Source organism: Lipotes vexillifer, unplaced genomic scaffold (genome assembly GCF_000442215.2).
Source record: "Lipotes vexillifer unplaced genomic scaffold, Lipotes_vexillifer_v1.1 scaffold454, whole genome shotgun sequence".
Lineage (NCBI taxonomy): Eukaryota > Metazoa > Chordata > Mammalia > Artiodactyla > Lipotidae > Lipotes > Lipotes vexillifer.
Window position 1 is genome coordinate 2,235,718 of NW_006779481.1, and position 23,293 is coordinate 2,259,010.

The following is a 23,293-nucleotide window of genomic DNA, read 5'->3' on the forward strand; positions in this document are numbered from 1 at the left end:
AACTATCCCAGACAGACATTGGGCAGAGATCTGAAAAACAAAACTAATCTATTGCAATTATTGAGGCTAGCAAAGAGAGGAAATTGAGAAAAGCTCAGCAAATACTAAAGAAACTAATTTACTATATATTTTTATAATCAGAGAGATTGAAACCTTAATTAAAGATATATAATCTGCTTAAGAGGTGGCAAATGACATAGTAACTTGGCTTTCAGACAGAGAATAATTTTTTCCTTTTAAAGAACTTACAAATGTCAGTATTTTTATTTTATTGTTATTCTATTCTCCATAATATATTAAAAAACGAAAGACAAAATTGGCATTAATATGCTCAAATGCTAAAGTGAAAGACCTAGGATTGTTTAATTCTAGGACCTAAACTTCTCAAAATTTTGGAATAAATTTGTTTTAACTGATACTTCTGTAGAAATTATACTTTTATCCTTAAATGTGATTATAAAAACATTTTATGCTTGGTAAAACAGAAATTAGTAATCTCCGTTACTGTTTGAAAATTCCACTCAGGCATTATCTTCTCTAGTATGCCTTTCCAAAAACTGCTTTGGGTTAAGTCTGGCTCATGGTATTATGAGAGCACAGGTTGTTAAACCAGATGGTGAAGTCTGCTATGTAATTGTCATTTACCATATCATATGCCTTTCTTTACAGCAATTTTAAGTTCCTTGAAGGCAGGAATCATGTCTTATTAATCTTTGCACCCCCTGTATTTTGTATGTAATCTCTGGCATATTCTAGATGCCCAGTTAGTTAGTGGATTTCATTATTTGTTATAAACATGCTGTGCATTCTGAGATTGTTAATGCCAAACATGAGCACAAAAATGTTGTCTGAAGCTATCTTATATTATTCATTCTAGGGTTTCCCCTCCATTAGAATATTCATCTATTTTATATGTGTATACATTAGTTATTGAGATGGCTGTACTTATGTTTTGAATGGAATATTTTTTCTGATTTTACATTTATTTTAAATATTAGGTCTTGGAGAAAATGCTTATGCAAGGAAAAGTCATGAAAAATACCTTATAGCTTTGAAGAGCTCTGGACTTACATATCCTGAAGATAAACTTGTATATGGTATACAAGAACCATCTGCTGGCACTAGCACTCTGGCAGTTCAAGGTTTGTTTAAATATTTAATTTGAACAATGATAACTTTTCTGTACTAAAACAAAAAACCCTTCAAACATTACTCATTATTGAAGAAATTTAAGTGCTGTGTCATTCTTTGTAAGAAAGTAGTGAAAGTAGTAAAAATTTGGAAGCAAGAAAGGATAGAGTCATCAAAGAAGATATTTCATTTTTCTTAAGCAAAATTCGGTTAGTTTATCAGAGGTTCTGGTTCTAACTCATGAAAAATATAGCAGTTGCTATTTGAGAGTAGCCCCAAAGTTTAGTAGTTCAATATTTTAGTAAACCATGGTTTAAAAGTAAAAGAAAGCAATCCTTCTGAAACACCATGTGTAGTTATTAAATCTGAGTTTCCACTGGAGATTTCCTATTGAAGTATAAGCCTATTAGGCTCAAATTTATTAAAGATAAATGTTGAATTCTGCCAAAATAACTGTTAGAATGAGTTGTCTTAACAAAACTTAGTTTTTTGATATTGTTATGTCTCAAAATAATTTTAAAGTAAAGCAATATATAACAATTATGAAGGGCAACCTTTTTTCTCCTTTCCAAAGGTTTTGCAGGTGCAACAGGAACATTGGGACAACTAGATTCTTCAGATGAGGTGAGATTTAACATTTGAAACTTTTTAAAAGTAGAATTTTAAAGGTTTAAGAACTACCATACAGATTTGTGGGTATTATCTGGTTGGAATTCCTCATTTTATAAACATGGATGCTGAACCCCAGAGTGGAATAACTTAGTCAAGGTCACACAGTTACTTAGTGACAGGACGAGAACTACAACTAGATTTTTACTTCTTGTTTGTAAATTCATTTCTCTTTTCACAGTCTAGAAATGGGAGATAGAAAGACATAAAGATATTTCTCCAATGAAAATATCCCCAAATTTATCCAAGTTTTCATATGCACAATGAAATTGTTGTTAAAAAATTTAGCTAAGTCTAGAATAATTTGCTAGAAGAATGTGAAATGTAGCTTCTTTTCTAATCTCATAATAAGGTTATATCTTATATGTCAAAGGTTATCAAAAAAAAGCAATGTACTGGGAAATAGGGGCTTCCCTGGTGGCGCAGTGGTTGAGAGTCCGCCTGCCGATGCAGGCAACACGGGTTCGTGCCCCGGTCCAGGAAGACCTCACATGCTGTGGAGCGGCTGGGCCCGTGAGCCATGGCCGCTGAGCCTGCGCGTCCGGAGCCTGTGCTCCGCAGCGGGAGAGGCTGCAACAGTGGGAGGCCCGCGTACCGCAAAAAAAAAAAAAAGAAAAAAAAAAGCAATGTACTGGGAAATAGAATGTCAATTTGAAATTTCAACTTTTATAGTGTTTATTAATAATAAATATTTCTAATAAATTCCTTATAACGTTCCTGTATTTTGTTAGTATACAATTTGTAAGCAAATACTGGTTTTTGACTTATATCTATTTATAATCTTGGTTTCTATAAAACCTAAATTTCATATTTTTATTGATTTATATATTTAATGATTGAAATTTTAAAAACTAAATCGTTGTTAAACATTTAAACATTTACATGTTTTTCGTTTGAAAACTCATTTTGATTTGATAATATCATATGAACTAAGCCAAATATCCTTCTTTTGAAAACATGATTTCTTTTATGGAAGTCTTACAATTGATCTAATGCCTTATAATTTAAACTTTGTAGTAGTATATTTCCCCTCTAAGAAGGCTCCCACAAAATGCAACATTTTGTGGAGTCTCATTTTGGTCTAACAATTTTATTTCATTTATTATTTTTTTTTAATTTTATTTATTTATTTTTAAAGTCTTTATTGAATTTGTTACAATATTGCTTCTGTTTTATGTTTTGGTTTTTGGCCGCAAGGCGTGTAGGATCTTAGTTCCCCAACCAGGGATCGAACCCACACCCCCTGCATCGGAAGGCGAAGTCTTAACCACTGGACCGCCAGGGAAGTCCCTGGACTAACAAGTTTAAAGAGTTTTCAACAAATTGGATAGGCAGTTTATTTATTTATTTGAAATATTTATTTATTTATTTGGTTGCATTGGGTCTTAGTTCCGGCACGTGGGATCTTTGTTGTGGCATGTGGGATCTTTCATTGTGGCCCGTGCTCGTCTCTAGTTTTGGCGTGTGGGCCCTAGAGAGCGCGGGCTCTGTAGTTGCAGTGTGTGGGCTCAGTAGTTGTGGCATGCAGGTTTAATTGCCCCGCGGCATGTGAGATCTTAGTTCCCCAACCAGGGATCGAACCCACGTCCCCTGCATTGGAAGGAGGATTCTTTACCACTGGGCCACCAGGGAAGTCCCTAGGTAGTTTAGTGTACTGCTTCTGAGTTTTACTCTGGAAGTAGAGTGTCTGGGTTTGAATCTGGCTTCTGTACCAATTAGTAGTGTGACTTTGGATAGGTACCAATTTCTCCATGCATCAATTTCCTCACCTGTAAAATGGAGGTAATAATAGTACTTAATGCCTGGGTTTATGATGATGATTGAATGAGTTAATATATGGAAGCACTCTGAGCAGTAGTGCCTGGCATATTGTAACACTATATGTATGTTTGTTAAATAAATAAATTAAAATAAAATCATTAAAACAATTGTATAAATGGTTAGCTATAATTTTTGCTTTTTTTTTTTAGCTTTAAAGAGTTACTTCTAAGAACACTGATGCCATAATGACAAATGGGGAAAACTTGCTGATATTTAAAATAGGCTTTCAAAAATATATACACTATTGACTAAAACAGTAATAATTTTGTTTTGAAGCTAGGGGAAGCGAGTAATGGGGGTAAGAATGCTAATTTTTCACATGTCAAAGAGGGAAGTGATTAGATAATAGATAGACATATGATTTTAAATTGGTTATTCTGCTTTCTTTTTCTTTTTCTTTTTCTTTTTTTTTGCGGTATGCGGGCCTCTCACTGCCGTGGCCTCCGCTGCGGAGCACAGGCTCCGGATGGGCAGGCTCAGCGGCCATGGCTCACGGGCCTAGCCGCTCCGCGGTGTGTGAGATCTTCCTGGACCGGGGTACGAACCCATGTCCCCTGCATCGGCAGGCGGACTCTCAACCACTGCGCCACCAGGGAAGCCCTTTGCTTTCTTTTTAAGGGCATTTTGTGGGGAGGTGGAATGATCTCTCAAAGGCGAGATTTGGGAATACTAGGCGTTGAATATGAATGGGTGCAGGGGGACCCTTCCTTGGCTAAAGCCAGCGAAACAGGAAGGAAACATTGAATCTGTTGTCAGTAGTAACTTTATTTTATTTATTTATTTATTTTTGGCCGCACTGTGTGGCATGCTGGATCTTAGTTCCCTGACCAGGGATCAAACCTGTGCCCCTTGCAGTGCTGCTCCACCAGGGAAGCCCTTTGCTTTCTTTTTAAGGGCATTTTGTGGGGAGGTGGAATGATCTCTCAAAGGCGAGATTTGGGAATACTAGGCGTTGAATATGAATGGGTGCAGGGGGACCCTTCCTTGGCTAAAGCCAGCGAAACAGGAAGGAAACATTGAATCTGTTGTCAGTAGTAACTTTATTTTATTTATTTATTTATTTTTGGCCGCACTGTGTGGCATGCTGGATCTTAGTTCCCTGACCAGGGATCAAACCTGTGCCCCTTGCAGTGGAAGCATTGAGTCTAAACTGCTGGACCACCAGGGAAGTCCCATCAGTAGAAACTTTAGAAGACTATTTATTACATGATGAAATGGTTTAGTGCTATTATAAAATACTTTATTAAAATAATCTAAACATCCTCATGTGATCTTGAACAATAAAAATCTAGTTTTATGTTTGTGTTTATATGGTAGGTAAAAACCTTCATACTATTTTAGTATACCTATTTTATGCATCCAATGGTCTGCTAATAATTCTACTTTATTTTTATGAATTGAATTTGATTTTGGAGAATGCAGAAAGCTGATCTTCAATATAGATACTTTTTCCTCTATATAGGAAAAACGTTACAGTCATTTCTTGGCCTAAACTCTCCAGGTTAACTTTTAAATCTCCAGTGGCTACTTTAATTGTACATAACTGCATTGCAGCAACACCGTATTTTACGGTAGGGTGCTAGAAGGAGATCCCTGTGTGTGGTGGGGGGAGGGGCTGGGAATGGCTTTTGAATTTCTTCTAGAAATAATTTCTCGAGGGATATCAGAGGATTTGAAATAGGGCCTTTCTTTGGTCATTACCATTGCTTTTACTCTGTTCTTTTTAGGTCCTGTCTTCTGTTCCTTCTGTTCACTTCTCTTAGATTCTTTGTTTCAGCAACTTCTGTGTGTAATATAACTTATATAATCATTTGTTTCTTAATTATGATTATGTCTCAGTGTAAATATTGTAGTAAATGCTTTTTGATGGTGACAACTTCAAAATACTTCATTTAAAAAAATACTTCATTTCAGTATGTTTTCTCATAAAACACTATTTTTATAATAGTGGCTGAGAACACTTACTTTTAGAGTATGTGAATTATGTTTAACTTATATATTTAAAAACAGTAAGACTTTCTGATCTTTAAATCATAATTTATAATTAAACTTTTAGTCTATTTAAAATTACTTTTTATAGTTTATATATTTATCATATTTTCCAATTGGGATGAAAATGGGGTCATTTGGACATCTGAAAGCTTAAGAATTTGAAGTAGAGTTGTTTAGCTGGAAGTGGATTAAAGGGATATCTATTTTGGTTTTTCTTTTTTTTTTTTTGCCGTACGCGGGCCTCTCACTGCTGTGGCCTCTTCCATTGCGGAGCACAGGCTCCAGACGTGCAGGCCCAGCGGCCATGGCTCATGGACCCAGCCGCTCCGCGGCATGTGGGATCCTCCCGGACCGGGGCACGAACCCGTGTCCTCTGCATCGGCAGGCGGACTCCCAACCACTGCGCCACCAGGGAAGCCCTATTTTGGTTTTTCTTTAAGAGAAATTTGAGTTTCAGAGTTAGGCAGATCTGAGTTTGAATATTGCCTCATAATATTGCTGTGCTTTCTGCCATCAGTTTCCTCATGAAAAAATGGTGATAATTCTAATGTTAGGATTAAATGGGATAACATATGGATTACCTATTATGAACCAGATACAAATTAGGCTCCTGATAAATGTTTTCTGTCCTAGTGCTTTATATGTAGAAGGGATTCAAATACTGAAGTTTTGAGCTATCATAGGTCATATGATAGACATTTCTGCTCATCTTTCCAGAGGAAATAGTTTATTAAAGCATGATTTAAGAGTAATGAAGTTTATCTTTAAAAATTTAAATTAAATATGTACCCAAATATCACACAAATACATTGTAGTTGTTTTGCCAGTATTCTGAAATACGAATAAACTACAGTTTATCCAATCATTTTTATAATTTCCAATTTTTAATTAAAGATACAATGCTTATATTTCTTTTTGTGCAGATGTGCAAATAGTTCTCTGAGATATGGAATTGCTAGATTACAGGGTAGGCATATCTTAAATTTTATTAGATTTATTTTTCTGATTATAAAAGTCACACACACATATTTAAAATGAGAAGTATGGAAAAGTACAAAGATAAGACCATTACCCAGGGCCGATCATAAAAGGGTTTTAGTGATAGGAAATTTTCTATTTTAAGATTGTGATCATAATTTTTATACAAAAAATTCATATATGTTTTATTGACTTATGTACTACAAAGTCAAATCTTGAGTTAGAAATCGAAAAGTTGTATAATATAACAAAACAAAAATGAGAATCATGAGGAGGCAATTTGCAGGTTTAAAAATTTAATGAATGCTAGAGCTAAAGGAGACCTTAAAGTTCATCTTGCCTAACTCTCTTATAGATGAGTAAGCTGAATTCCAAAGCATTAACTGATTCACCCAGGCAAGTGAATTTTGTCTAGTTAGTAGTGGAGTTGCAAATGGTCGCTAGGTCTCCTCCCTGCTGGTCTTGAGTTTTTTTATGTAAACTATATAAGCCACTGTTATTATTATTATTTCTATACAGCAAATTTGTCCTAAACTTTTTGGCTTAAAATTACCATTTTTTGTTTTGCTCACAATTCTTTGACTCAGGAATTTGGGAATGGCAGCCAGGCAGTTCTCACTTGCTTATCTCATGTGATTCCTGTTAGTTGTTGGCTGCAACTGCAGTCATCTGAAGGCTCAGCTGAGATGGAGATTTAAGATGGCTGATGGACAGAGCTGGCAGTTGATGCCGACTGTGCACAGGGAGCTCAGCCTGCATGTGGCTTTTCCAGTATGGTGGTCTCAAGTTGTTGGGACTTCTCATGTAGTTATGGCTTCTCCCAGGATGAGTATAGCTCAAGAGCAGAAGCTGTGGAGCCTTTTCTGAGCTAACCTTGGAAGTTACATAGTATCACTTCCACTGCATCCTGTTCCTTGTGAGTTGCTAAGATGGGCTCAGATTTAATGGCAAAGGAGGTAAATCCTGTCTCTCGAAGGGAGGAGTGTCAAAGAATTTGTAAACACGTTTCAAAACTTCCACAACCAGTATGTGCCATTTGCCATTCTCTTCCCTGGATTCTGTTGATATCCTAGAAATGACTCATGACATACCAATAATTGAGTATGTATTTTTCTATCTATTTCAGTGGTACTTGTCTGTTGGGAAAAACTATAACATGGTAATGAAATACCACTGTAGCTAGAAATGGCTACTGTAGGGTTTTAACTAAGATCACAAAGTTTTCCTTAAGTATAGTAGTTATTATTGTACCTCAAGAGAGTGAAAGCTTATATTTGAAGTTGTAAGAGTTTTAAAAAAGTTGATCTTTACCTTTGTAGAACAAAAGGAGATATAATAAAATTTTACAGCATTCATTGCAGTTTAAGGAACAAAATATAGTTTTGAATTTAATACTGAAATTATTGAATTTAATTTATACTGAAATTATAAATTTGCATTTAATTTATACTGAAATTATAACATTAGTGTAACTCTTCTGCTAATCTCTTCTTGGGGTCTCCTGTTCTGCTTTTATTTTTTAAATAAGAAACATTATTTTAATAGGACCAGTGACCTACATGGAAAAAGCTTCCTTTTGTGCCTAGATATCATAAATAAGAATTAAGTTAATTGAGTTTTAGTGCGATATATTTAGAGGGAAAATAGAAGAATTTCCACCCACTCACTTAAAAACTAATGATATTTTAAAAAAACTAATGACATTATTTTAAATTTGTATTGTACTTCTTTTCAAAGCACTTTTTACATATATAAATGATGAAAATGCAAGCAAATTAAATTTAATAAAGGATGGAATAGATAAAGGAGAAAGTAGATGAAAGGATAAGGTAGATGGATAGAGTATGATAGAAGAAGAGTACCCAGATACAGATGTTCTTGAACAAATACCTATTTTATGCCATTTTAAAATTTCGTTAAAGCTTTTAAAGCCATATTGCATTTTATTTTGCAACTGCAGGCACAAATGATTGTTTGCTTTTAGTATTTATATTTGAAATTTAATGAAGAGCTGAGTATGTCTTAAGGATTGGAATTTCTACACCCTTACCTTACAGGCCCATGGGATTATTGAACAAACCCTTTTTGTGATTTCATTCTTATAATTTAACAAATTGTATAAAAGGAAGACAGGATGAGAAGAGGGCAGTGACATCTCAAAAACTACTATAGAGAGGGAATTGTAACAATTTAAAAAATGTTGTAAGTTAGAATTGGAAGAGATCCTAGGGGTAATCTAGTCCTACCACTTTGTTTTAAAAATGAAGAAACAGGTTTGAAACTCTAACAGCAGCAAGATTTTTCCTATTTGTAAAGTTTTACTTGAATGTATATACTATTACTCTCTACTTAATTTTATTCACACAAGTTGTGTCAGGTATTTGTCCCTGCTGTCCCTAGAGTAAGAGAATATTATGTACTCAGCAGGGCTATTTATACACATGACATTCTTCATACTACTATTTCTTACTCTTTTTTTGTGTAGCTAATATGTAATAAGAGTAGAAAATGTTCTTTGTGTTGTATGGAACCAAAAAGAAAAGAAAATAGGAGCACATTATAACTTCATTAAGTATTTTAAAATGTAAATTTGTGTTTATTCATTTTTTGTTTATATTTATTTATAACCATCACATAATTCAGCTCAGAAGAAAATTATCTCTAGAATTATATGTACATGGGTGTAATAGAGAGTTTCTTAGAGAAAATAGGACCTCTTAGATCAAGATAACTTTTCAAGGAAAGATTATATTCACTGTGGCCATTACCATAGCAATGTCCATTTTTCTGTGTGCAATGACCAGATCATTAATCTCTGTATGAAATCATTTAAAACACTTTCCCCCCTGTGTAACTATAAAAATATGAATGTTCATTGTGGAAAAATTGAAAAAATAGAAAAACAGAATAAAAAAAGAAAACATTTACCTTCAACTGTGCTATCCAGAGATAACCATTGTTTATTAATTTTGTTTGTTTACCTCTAGTCTTCTGTTTTGCATACTCTTACATAACTGAAAAATAAATACTTAACAAAATAAAATAAGTTACTATGTAGATGTGCTCTCGATATTCTTGCCTTTATTCAAGATAGAATGCAATGAAAAGTTAAAACTAATTTGGTCAAAACTTGCAGCAAAAGCAGGATTATTGAAATTGAAAGCCAGAGTAGCTTTTCATAAATGAATAGGTAAAAGAAAAATACTGTTTTATTTTGAGGTATAAGATTTGGTTTTAATTAGTTAGTTATAAATTATGTTAAAGGTAAAGGGTGGGGTGGGGAAATCACAGAAACTTTTGGTGAGAAGGCCTTAGAAATATCTAATATATTTCTTTTCCAGTTTAGGAATTGATTTTACAATATTCCTGACAATTGGTAACCCTCTCCATAAACACTTCCAGTGGTTGGGAGCTTTACCGAGTTTATGAAGCAAGTTGTTCCTTTGTTTGATAGCTCTAATTATTAGGAATCTCTTCTCAATACTGTGTTAAATATTACAGTGTTCACACATTTCTTCTTGTTTTCCCCTGTAGAAATATTTTAATTTTTACTCCCATAAGACACCCCTTTAAATTTTTAGCTTTAGTTATTTAGTATTCTCTGCTGTTCATAGCTCTTTCATATGTTTATTCCCTTTTAAAAACTATGATCTGATTTGGTATAGAGTCATAAGGACATCTTGTCATGAAGCATGTTGTGGCTTCCTTAAGGCCCAAGGTTTTTTGTTAGCCTTTTAGCAGCTATGCTAGACTGTCTCGGGAGCCCCAGTGGTCAAATGAAATGCCCAGATCCCCCACCCCACCCACCCCTTCAGCTCTCAGACAAGTTTGAGAGCTCCCTCTCAGCTTTGTATTTGTAGAATTGATTTAAAGCAAACAGTCTCATATTACAGTGGCTTACATAAATGTTGTTTTCATTTCATTCTAGTCTCTCAAGATCTCCTTTGGATTTTATTTTTATAACCTTATATGTTAAATGTTCCTTTTAGCTTTGTGTATTCTGTATTAACATTCTCTGAGTATTGTTTTAACCAGCTGTGAATTTATTTGACTTCTTTTTATGGAGCTCACATTTTTTTTCATCTGTTCAGTAAATTCATCAAAGAAAGAAAGTTTAATTTGGGTTGAAAAACCATCTGTAAATTTTGCAGGGTAAGAGTTTGAATCTGATTTTTTTGGGGGGGGGTCTTCTTCTCTCATTTTGGACTTGTATATGTATTTTATGCCTGAAACACACATAGCAATATTGTCTACTTCTGTGCCCAGGAACTAGTTAAGGTTTGGAAAGTGTTTCTGAGGGCTGTACAAATGCTGTCCGGGTTGAGGTTTATTTATTTCCTCTTTCGTCTGCTGGACCATCATTTTCTCCCAGTACTGTACTGTTTTCTCATGGATAAATGGGAAAGAACTATAACTCCCTGTCATGAAGGGAGGGTGGGTGGGGTCTTGTCATGATAACGGAATTGTTTTCTTCTTCCTTAATGCCTGAATATCCCACCACTGGAAGTTATTCCTGTTTGTTAAAAGTTTTGTTCTTTCTCAAAATAAAAAAAATGGGACTTGTAATAGATAACACAGTAATCCATTATCTTGAGCAGATTGTTGTAGTTAGGATTGGCAATCAGAATTAGTATTAAAAACATATTTATTATCTTAAAGCTATAATTCATTGTCATCGTTGAATAAATAGAAAATTAATATTAGCAAAAAGATGATGAAATTACCTATTACTCTATCACTTAGAGGTGACTTACTGCAAACAAATATATTCTAACAGATTTTATATATAGTATATTTTAATGGCTCCATGCTATTATATATGCTGTTCGGTAACCTGCTGTTCTTACTAATGGTAGTTTTGAACATCTGTAGCAAGGGGTATATTTTAAGAGATTTTATTTGTGTGTATTATCAGTACTTAAATGGTTTCATACTCCATATGCTATTCTTCATAGCATGCCGTTTTTTTTTCTCATTTATAGTAATAGTTTTTTTTTTTTTTTTCTTGCGTTATGCGGGCCTCTCACTGTTGTGGCCTCTCCCATTTGCGGAGCACAGGCTCCGGATGCGCAGGCTCAGTGGCCATGGCTCACGGGCCCGGCCGCTCCGCGGCATGTGGGATCCTCCCGAAACGGGGCACGAACCCGCGTCTCCTGCATCGGCAGGCGGACTCGCAAGCACTGCGCCACCAGGGAAGCCCTATAGTAATAGTTTTTGAACATCTATCTGGTCACAGTGAATATAGAGCTCTAGTATTGTTTTTCTTCATAGGATATATGTGTGCTATAATTTATTTACCTGATCCCTAGCTCTGCTGTTGGAAACCAAAGATTTTTTTTTCTATTATAAATAACATTGTGATGAGTATCTATGCATATAGTCCCTATTCACTTGTCTGATTAATTCTTCAGGATAAATTTCTAGAACTGGAATTTCTGTTCCAGTGATAGATATACTTTAACGACTTTTGACATGTGTATTGACAAATTGCCATTCAGGACAATAGTTTTATTATATACTCTCTCAAGCGATGTACAAGAGTACACATTTTCCCACCAGTTTAGATGGAGATAAACTCCCTTCCTAGCTGAGTTTGATATCTATGATGATGTCAAGCTGATCTTTGTTTCTAGACTTTTGTCATTGTGCCTTTATTCATGGTGTCTTCTTGGAATGACTTTCCTTTCCTTTGCTTGGCTAATTTTACTTGTCCTTTAAAGTGTAAGGTTGGGAAATTTATAAAACTTTGTATTGCCATGACTATTGTTTGATCAAGGATACTCTTTTCATAGGAAGTTTGTATTTGAAATTATGAAGTAATCCTAACCTGGAATATAACATTAAAAGTTTTTATTTTTATTTTTTTTCTTTTCTCTCAGGGCTGGGAGAGCAGTTTCATAAATGGCTGTTAGCTAAAATCTCAAATTTTAGAACTTTCAGGGTCCTGTGGCACACTTTTACATTCTTATGTCTGTCTTTTATGGCTCCAAATTTCATACTGGTTGAGTTTCTCTAAGAGCAAGGTGAGGGTGGCAGAGGAAGAGGAGAGTGTAGTTTGACTGTCAGTATTACTGCCAGGTAGACCATAGAGGCCTGGCTTTGGTAGGAATTAACAGGGAGAGCATATTGAAGTGCTTAGTAAATGCTGAATGACTGAGCTAAGTAGTGTCTTTGGGTAACCCCAGACTGGTCCTGATGCTGGACTTGGCAGAAACCTGGAGTTAAGTCTGTGGTGCGCAGGCCAAGGAGACTACACCAGTGGGCAGAGCAGCAGCTTAAAGCCGAGGCTTTTCTGCTTTGGAGATTGATTTAATTGAGCAAGTGTCTGGGAATTTGTACCATGCTTCTAAACCTGCCACCAACATAATTGGTTAGCACAACAGACTGTGTGCCAAAATGCTACCACATGTCTTTATAATACCAGTTGGCTCATATATGTTTGGAAATATAGGAAAAAGGTGTCAGTATAACATGGAAGTTTTGGATTCCTGTACAATCTTTCCTAGCTCAGGAGAGCTGGGATAGTGGGGTAGAATCGTATCCTTTAGCTGGAGGGTAAAAACCATGAACTATGAAGGCAGCAGGAACCTTTTTAGCAACATTCAAAGGAAATCAGAAATGAGCATCTGCACCCATGGCTCCCTCCCTAAGAGGCACATCGCTAGCCTCACTGGTTTCTCTAGTAGCAGGCTGCTTCCTCTGCTCCTCTTCCCTCTGTGTTGTCTCAGCCAGTTAGCTTCCCACTTTTTTGTTGTGGTAGGTTGTTAACATCCCCTGAGACAGCCTCAAATCATTCCAAGATGTTTGCCTGGGCATCCAAATGATCTCCCCAGGTACTGATTATTGCTTCTGTTACTTCTTTGGTTACAAACTTTCTAGGTTACAAAATAGGTTGTGAGTGGTCTGCCCCTCACCCTTTTATTTCCTATAAGCCTTTTTTTTTTTATTAAAAATTTTTAAAATTTTATTTATTTATTTTTGGCTGTTGTTGGGTCTTTGTTGCTATGTGCGGGCTTTCTCTAGTTGAGGCGAGCTGGGGCTACTCTTCATTGCGGTGTGCAGGCTTCTCATTGCGGTGGCTTCTCTTGTTGCAGAGCATGGGCTGTAGGCGCATGGGCTTCAGTAGTTGTGGCACACAGGCTCAGTAGTTGTGGCTCGTGGGCTCTAGAGGGCAGGCTCAGTAGTTGTGGCACATGGGCTTAGTTGCTCCATGGCATGTGGGATCTTCCCAGACCAGGGCTTGAACCTGTGTCCCCTGCATTGGCAGGCGGATTCTTAACCACTGTGCCACCAAGGAAGACCCAGCTTTTTTTTTTTTTAAACATCTTTAAAGTGTTTTCTATATTTACATGTTCTCTCTTTTAAATTAATTAATTAATTAATTAATTTTTGGTTGCTTTGGGTCTTCGTTGTTGTGTGCAGGCTTTCTCTAGTTGCAGCGAGTGGGGGCTACTCTTCATTGTGGTGCACAGGCTTCTCATTGCGGTGGCTTCTCTTGTTGCAGAGCACGGGCTCTAGGCACGCGGGCTTCAGTGGTGTGGCACGTGGGCTCAGTAGTTGTGGCTCATGAGCTTAGTTGCTCCACAGCATGTGGGATCTTCCTGGACACGGCTCAAACCCATGTCCCCTGCATTGGCAGGCAGATTCTTAACCACTGCACCACCAGGGAAGGCTGCCTTGTTGTTTCTAATATGACGTTTTTTTCAGGAATGGATATATTTCATGTGAGCAGAAATGCATGTATTTTCTTCTTGGATTTTTTTCCTAAGCACATTTTAATTTGTTTTTATATTACTTTTTTGACTGTCAACTCCAGCTTCCAATATGCTATGCTTATTTTCAGAACTTGATCTCTTGAACTCATTTTGTTTGTGTTAGACTCTTCAAAGCCTTTCCTCTATTCATTGTTTTAACCCTTTTCTCCTTCTCCCCTTCCTTCCTATGCTAATCTGCTCCCTTCTTGCCTTTAGCTTCTTTGATATTATATTTATAAAGTTAGGAAAATTTTTATTTTGGCATTTTGGGGTATTTAAGAGTCTTTCATTAGGAGCACAGATTAAGTTTAAGAACTCTTATATTTTAATCCTAAGGATTTTCATGATATATTTTAATTATAATGCTAATTTTAAATTTAATTTTCAATTTAAAGTTAGCAGCATTAAAATATATTTTATGACAGCAAATACATAAAATCGTTGGTTAATAATATGTAAGCATGCCTATATTTTATATTTAACATAATTTATAAGCATATTTATATTTACATAAAATGTATAAATTCATGAATAGGACTATAGATAATGCTAATTTTGTTTTTTTCCAGGAGGATCAGGATGGGAGTCAAGGTCTGGGCAAAAGAAAGAGGGTCAAACTAAGCAGTAACACCAAAGGTATTTATATTTTGTTTTTTCCTTGTATAAAAAAATGCTTAATCATTAAGAGCACTTGAAGGGAGAGTAATGTTATTAGATTTGTCTAATATGGAGAAAGTGTTGTTAGAGCGTGATTGTGGGGGACCTCGAAAGCAAGTAAAACCCTTACTGTTGGGATTTTGTTCATTTGTTTTCTTTATAAAATGAGCAACATCATATTTGAGCCAGAAAAATAGTCTCTTCATTGAATCTTTGATTTGGATCCAGCATATTTGGTGTAAAGCTTTAATTTGATTTAAAGGATGAGCAAGAGGGAGATTTTGGGTGTGTGTGTGAGAAGAAGTAACAAGAGTGAAAGCGAGTGAGAATGAGAATGAATTGCACTTACCACATATTAAGGGCTCAGAAAGGACTCAATGCATATTGTTGCAAAGGAAGAAGTAGATATGCCTGTAGTGAGGGAATAGATTAGTAATGAGTAATATTTATTGAACTTTTTATATATGCTAGACATAGTGCTAATCACGTCACATGCATTGTGTCACTTAATTCTCCAAGTAACCATAGGAAGCAGGTTTTATTATTATTACTATTTTATGAATTAGGAAATGGAGGCATGTTAGGTTTAACAGCTAATGAGAAGTAGGTCCTTAATTCAGATCCCAGAGTTTAAATGCTTTATCACTATATTTTCTTGATCCTCCCTAAAAGCTTTTCTAGAGTACTTGTTATTAGTTGGCAGCCTGTGCTCTGGATTTTTGCCATGGATTTCCAAATCTTAACATAGTCTATTTTCTGGCTTAGTATGGTCTGTTAGAAAGTCTCCAGAAGTTAAAATATTATTTTGATGAAAAGATTCTTACTTCTGGTGCTAAGTGTGTCTTGTGGAAAGTTTAGGACTGCTTGGAAGGTGGAGCAAGCAGGCAGTTTCCGTTGAGGCTCATTTTGTAAGTCTGCAAGTCTTTACTTAGTTACTCATGTTGTTGCCTTTAACTTACAGACTGTTAGCAAAGGGCATGAAATTTGATTTGTTGGCCAACATGCACATCTTCCCTTTCTTCGTGGCCCAGCAGAGAACCTGTAATGCCTGAAAGAAATTAGAAGTCCATATGGCTAACTGGCCCCTTGACTTACCAGAGTTGTCCATGTGTTTACCTGAGTCCTTGAGGCACATCTGAGTTGGAGGAGATTGTTAGGCATATACTTGAGTTTAAGCTTCAGGGATGTTCAGAAAATACCTGTTATGGCGTAAGAGGTCATTGTTTTCCTTCAGCCTCGTCAAACTCTGGCTGAAGTTACTTTTTATGCAGACTTTATGTTGAAGTTGATTTTCTACTATATGATTTTTTTTGCATTTGAGATTGTTTTCTCTTCCTTCCTCTACTGGTAAGAAGTGGTATAGAGATTTAAGACTTGATCATTTATCATGTTTGGTTTAAGTATGTACGTGGAAGAAGTGGCTTTTTGAAAAAGTTGAAAGTGAGGCTTTTTGAATTAGTAGAACCTCTGTTTTCAAAAAGTAATTGTTGCTTTTGAAAATGTCTGAAGTTCAGGGAGTGGTTTAGTTTTTGTAAGAATTTGATTCAACAGTTTGAAAGTGAGCTGAAAATAAAACATGTAATGACAGGCAAGAGGAGAGGCACTGTGCTAACAAACACATCACTGCCTATTCTCAAAACTGCAATTTTTCGGCTGAAAAGCCTAGGCCTAGAGGGCTTCAGCTAACATGGCCAAGATTATTGAGCTCGTGAGTTGCAGAGGCTGGACTCTACTGTCTAAATTAAATGCTGTCATGCATTTGTACCACATACTGATTCTTCAAAAATCTCTTTTTACAATTTGGCTTGAGTTGTTTAGGCGTTGTAAAGGTCATGACAATTCAATCAAGATTTTAAGGGTAAATAATCATACATAACTAATGGAAGCATTTCTAACCACATTTCCATAACATAACACGTAATACATGTAACACATGCTTTAAATATCTTGGGAAACTGATATCATTTATTTTAAGAATAACAGTGAAGACATTGTGGGTTTTTCTCCCTTTTTTTAAATGCCTGAAGTTAGCAAAATTGGATTGTACATAACTGCAGCATTTTAGTAGAAGCCATAGCTTTTCTGGTGCGTTCAGATTGTTTTATTTATTTAAAACAAAGTTAATGTATTTTTTTTTAATGTTTGACATATAATAATTATGGTAGCTTCAGGCTTTTCTTTGGCTAATACAAGCTTGCAGAGAGTTATAACTGAATTTTAGGATAAATACTGCTTGTTTTGTTCAACTTTGTAATTATTTTCAGAAGCACTTCTCTGTGAGGGTTTTATTTTTTTGGTAGTCTGTGAAATTTTCAGTCATGTTAGTACCAAGTGAATTTTGAGAATTAAATTGGCTTCAGCAATGTGTGCTGTGGATTATATTCTAAGTTTTAATTGTAATCCTTATATTCCTGTCACCTGATTCATTTGGTCCCTAATTTTATTACTTTTTTGGCTTTGAATCTGCCAGCTTGTGCCTTTGAATATATTTTACCTCATTTCTTGCAGGACTGGTTTATATCTCTTTTTAAATCATTGCCATATCCTGGGAATGATCTATTTCAAGAGGAAGAGATTTCTGTTTTACAAGTAGAAAATTCTGAGATTTGGAAAATAAAGAATTATTGTTTCCAATAAAGGGATGTGTAGTGTAATTGTATTTATACTTTTACTCCTACTACATACGGCTTATACTAAAGGCACCACTGAAAGGGAGTTAGGTAGGGGATTAGCAGATACTTTGGTCTCTCTGTAATCTAAATCATAGTGTCTCTAGATTAATGAAATTATTATTCTGAAAATAATGGGTTATTAATTATTAATCTAACATGGGGTTAAAGTTACATCTAACTTTAATATCTGATTCAAGTCTTATTAAACTCAGTGTTTTACAAAAGAATCAAGAAAGTGATTAAATACTAAGTTGTTACTCATTTAGACCCGTTACCTGAGGAGATGTGGTATGAACACATTACTCAATAATAGAAGAACTGTGACACCGGGGTAGGATTGGGGTAAGGTTAATTGAAAAAACTCTGCAGGGTTACCCTGCAAGACTACTTCAGCTGTGATATAGTTAGGGCTGTACCTGAGTATTTTGGTTCATGTGATACTGGTTTTTCAAATATCTCATCTAACTCTAGTCTCTGCTTAAGCACTGTCACTGAAGCAGTCCATTCATAGTTGACACTTGATGCCCTTATCTTCTTGATGCCCTTATATAGAGCTGATGATCCAGAGCAGTATCCCAAGATAATTTGCTCCAATAAAGATTAATAGAATTTTCTAGTTCATTTTGAGGGGGAAAAAATTAGAGGAAGTGAGAGAAAGAGATAGCCAAAGTATTAAAAATATTCAGTTCACACTTTGCTGTACGCCTTGAAACTAACACAACATTGTTAATCAACTATACTCCAATGTAAAATAAAAATTTAAAACATTTCAATTCATCATATACCAGTTGAGACCTTTCTGTTGATTAAGCATGGCAAGGAGGCAGAGATAAGCAAGAGACAGCCTAACCCTCAAGGAGTGGTACTTGGCTTTAGAAAATAAACTTTCCAGTAAATAATTTTATTGCCCCCTTTGAATACCTTTATTCAAAAGAGGCATGCATTTCCTGTTTCCTCTATGCATGAAGAAGGGCATCTTGAGTCCAGTGCAAGTAAGCATATCTAATGTTCTCTGTGTTTCCTGGTATGTTCCTACCAGAAGAAAGTAAATGCTTCTGTATACTAGAGTAAGCAATGCACTAGTGATTATCTTCTGTAGTGAAGTTAATATTTCATTTATGAAGGATAATTTTAGAGAAATAAATTATTCATAAAGATTTTTTTCAAAAATAAAAATTTTAGATAACTTTGGAGTTTATGTCCTTAATAGTATGTTTTTAGGTTAAAATTATTATTACTATTTTAAATTAAGTGCCATGAATATTGTTCTTATAAGATAATTGTTTTAAATCTTAGTAGAAACTTTAGATAAATGGCTTAAGTTTAAGGTCAAGTAATTACTTATTTTTCTAGTAACTGCTTTATATTAAATTATAAGGATTAAGTATTTTATTATTTATATAATGTGGACATTATAGAAATTTAGCTTGATATTGTTAGCATTATCATTTGAATTATTGAAAGGATAGCCTTGATTTTTAGGTACGTTCAGATGTTTGAGGTTGATGGGTTATTAATCATGGTAAGGTTTAGTGAGATGAGCAACTTAAATCATTAGGGTGATAAATTTTATTTTTCTTATGTAGATCAATCCATAATGGATGTTTTGAAGCATAAAAGTTTCTTAGAAGAACTGTTGTTTTGGACCATAAAGTATGAATTTCCCCAGAAGATGGTGACTTTCTTACTCAACATGCTTCCAGATCAAGAGTATAAGGTATCTACATTTTTTCCTTCCTTTCTGAACTTTGCTCCTCTTTCTTTGCCTTTTCAATACTAAATCTTTTTTGATATATTTCTCAGCTCTGTTGCCAAAAGAGGGCCTGCACAAAAAGCGCAGTATTGTAGATCTGAGTCAAAGCACCATTACAGAGCAGGATTCGTAAGGGTTGCCTTTGTGCATGAAACTTGGTCCAAAGGGATTGCTGGGGGACAAACAAAAACACAGTTGCACAAATAAATATGTAGTTACAAATTGTAGTAAGTTCTCTAAAGGAGAAAGGTACAAGGTGCTATGAGAATGTTTAATGGGGGCAACTGAATTTAGATTGTGTGGTTAGGCATGGGAAAAGCATGGAGTTTGTAGCTGCTGGCCATAACTGTTAAAGACACAATGGTATTGACTCATGTACACATGTACATAGGTGAAGTCTCTAGTTTCAGAGGGTGTGGACTCACCTGTTACTACCATATGGTTATGGCAAAGTTACACAACCTAGTGTCTGAAAAGACAATAAATCATGCTATAGTTCTTATGGTTTAGGTAGTAAAGCCGCTTTAGGAGTGACACTTTAATAATGCTGTTGTTTTGTGTCTTTATACCTGCTTAAGAAAACAATAGAGGAAGTGTATTTGGTATACAGAAGAGAATATTTAGTCAGAATAGTGGTTGGCTTTCAGATCAAATAGGAAAAGATATTATTTCTTTTGGAGTAGTCACGTTGACTCAATTATTGTTTAGTTATATAAACAACTCTGTGATGGTTTTCAGGTGAGGCTTTAGATTTTGTTGTTAAAGTTGGTAGCACAGGACAAAGACACATACTTTGACATTAGTGAATTGATATATTTGTGAGCAAAGTGAAGATTTGTATTTTTAGACTATCTTTGTAATTGCTTTAAAACTTTAATAATTTAAAATACATATTGAACATTTTTTTAACCACCAAAGTATTTTGCTAATTTTCCAAAAAAGGACAAATGTAAGACTACCATCATCACTGAAATTATTTTTCCATTTATCTTGGCTATCATCACAAGCTAATCATAACTTAAAAATGCTAGTATAATATGTTGGAAAATGTGTTGTAAAACTTAAACTGTATTTTTTTTCTTCCTATTTAAAACATCTTACAGGTTGCTTTTACAAAAACTTTTGTTCAGCATTATGCTTTCATTATGAAAACACTGAAGAAAAGTCATGAATCAGACACAATGTCTAACAGAATTGTGCATATTAGTGTTCAGTTGTTCAGCAATGAGGAGCTAGCCAGACAGGTAACAGAAGAATGTCAGCTGCTGGATATTATGGTCACTGTGCTGTTATACATGATGGAAAGTTGCCTTATTAAAAGTGAGCTACAAGGTAAACTCAGAATTATTTTCACTAGTTTTATAAGTACACTTTGTATAGCTAATCTTAAAAACTTCCTTTATGCTTAAAAATAGCTTTTAAAATTATAAAATAATACATGTTTGTTAAAGAAACATTTTTTAAAATTTCAGCAAAATTTAAAGAAAAACTTTAAAATCACTTATAGTTTTGTTATTCACAAATAATATTAACAAATATTTTGGGATATTTCTTTTCTCTCTTTTTGTGTGATGTGAGTATATTTATAGATGCGAATATGTACTTTAAAATATGCTGTCAAGTGTACACATCAAGAACATGTTCTTTCATGATTGCAGGTAGTAATATCATATGACTTTACCATTATTTAACCATTTTCTTATTAATTAGATATGTTTCTGTTTTTTTAATCATGACTTTGTTACTGTCAGCTTTAGACATTTTATATGCATATACTTTTATAATTTAAAAGTTGGAATAAATCTTGCCTTTTATATGTTCCTTTAGTGTGATCTTTAATTTTCTTCCTTTATGCCTCCTCAAATTGCCATAACATTTCTAGGAATTCCTCCCATTTTTATTTCTTTGTGGTCTTTCATCTTGACTTCACCTCCTTGTAATAATTTATATTATTTGAGTATTTGCTCTGTACTAGGCGCTGTGTTAATACTGTTTATATGTTGTCTCAATTAAGCTTCTGAACAACTCTCTAGATTGGCATTATTATTATTTCCACTTTCAAGATGAGTAAATTGAAGTTTAGAGAAATTAAGTCATTTGCTGTAGATTATATAGTTAGTAGATGACAGAGCCAAGAAGGACTTTATATCTCCTGATGTCAGAATCTTTGTTCTTAGCCACAATACAGCCAGGCCAACATTAATAGGACTGTGTCTTCACTTGTTGGCACTTGGAGCTAAACTTAAAAAATAACAAAAAATAATGCCTCAAATTAAATCTTAGGACCTTTCCATTCTCTGTGGATGGGAGATCTTATACTTGAGACTTGCCTTCTACTGTTGTCTCCTTTTGCATATCAGCTCCTGTTTTCTCTTTATACTGATAGTCTGCCTATTCTCAGATGCAATACCATAGCCTGAAAATTTATATAGGACTCAGTGCAGGGCATGATGCCTTATATATAATAATAGCTTGCTAATAATGATGATGGCTACCATCTTTAGAGCACTTACTGTATACCATGCTTTTTTTTTTTTTCAGTACTTTATATGTATTATCTAATTTACCAGTAATTCTGGGGAGTAGATGTTGTTTTTTCCATTTTATAGATGAGACATTTGTGGTTTAGGAAGTTGAAAAGTCAGTGATCTGTGATTTTATAGCTGTAAGTGGTAAAGCTAGGTGTCCAACCCATACTCTGACCCACTGCGTAACTCTGCCTTCCCATTGTAGGTATAGTGGGAGAATAATACATTATTTACATTGAACAGTATACCTCTTTACCTTTTTAAAAGAAAAATTAAGAGCTGCTTTGTATTTTGCTGTTTCTGTCTTTGTGTAGGATGACCTTTTCTTTCTTAGAGATTTAGCTACGTATATTACTTTCTCTTTTTTGAAATAGTATCTATCATCATTCAGCTATATCAGTGATATTCTTATGTGTAGAATTATATAATTAGAAAAGGACTTTTCACAAGTATAGTATTTTTAATATAAACTGGAAAACTTTAAAAAATTAGAAGTATTTACTCTTTTGGAAAGAATCTTGAGTCTATTTTCTTGACTAAGTGGTTTAGCTATGCTTCTTTTATATGGTTTGCATTTCAGAGGAGAATGTTTGGGAGGAAGATGTATATGAGTCTGCCTCCCACTTTTTTCTATAGGCATCTTTCCTGAGAGAGTTTTTATGTTCATTTCCTTATCTTCCGGTCACTCATTAACCCACCTCAATCTAGTGTCTGCTTCCGTCATTCTATTGCTGTCTCCAAAATTGTCCATGACTCCAGTAGCCACATGTCCTACTTTCCCCAGAACAGCTCCAAGTTATGCCTGTTATTTTTTTTATTTTTATTTTTTTTGCGGTATGCGGGCCTCTCACTGTTGTGGCCGCTCCCGTTGTGGAGCACAGGCTCTGGACACGCAGGCTCAGCGGCCATGGCTCACGGGCCCAGCCGCTCTGCGCCATGTGGGATCTTCCCAGACCGGGGCACGAACCTGCGTCCCCTGCATTGGCAGGCGGACTCTCAACCGCTGTGCCACCAGGGAAGCCCTGCCTGTTATTTTGACATCATTTTTCATACAGTCCTTTTTACTCTCAAAAGTGTCCCTGTTTATATGATAAATTATATGGTCACCTTTTCTATGACTACATGATAAGGAAGCCAGTGGCAACACTTTGGACCTTACTTGCTTGATTTTCATTATCATTTTACACTGTTGATTCTCTGTTCTTTGTGTGGCATGAAACTCTTTTCTACTTGTTCTATCAGTGTTGGTGTTTCTTGGCACTTGGTCTTGCTGTCTCTGTGTTTCTCACTTTTCCCATATTTTCTGAAATCGTATTACATGGTCTTAGTTGCTTTCTA

General features: G+C 35.0%; 1 protein-coding gene across 1 annotated transcript in view; it reads left to right on the forward strand.

Moving 5' to 3' along the window:
* Positions 1 to 23,293, forward strand: part of UBR3 (ubiquitin protein ligase E3 component n-recognin 3) — a gene marked incomplete at its 3' end in the record, with an annotated part of 118,921 nt that overhangs the window by 53,423 nt on the left and 42,205 nt on the right. Inside the window, exons 4-8 of the mRNA XM_007452632.1 lie at positions 999 to 1,142; positions 1,706 to 1,755; positions 14,915 to 14,981; positions 19,261 to 19,391; positions 20,531 to 20,759. Of these exons, the coding sequence (XP_007452694.1) occupies positions 999 to 1,142; positions 1,706 to 1,755; positions 14,915 to 14,981; positions 19,261 to 19,391; positions 20,531 to 20,759 (621 nt within the window). The remainder of the gene's footprint in view (positions 1 to 998; positions 1,143 to 1,705; positions 1,756 to 14,914; positions 14,982 to 19,260; positions 19,392 to 20,530; positions 20,760 to 23,293) is intronic.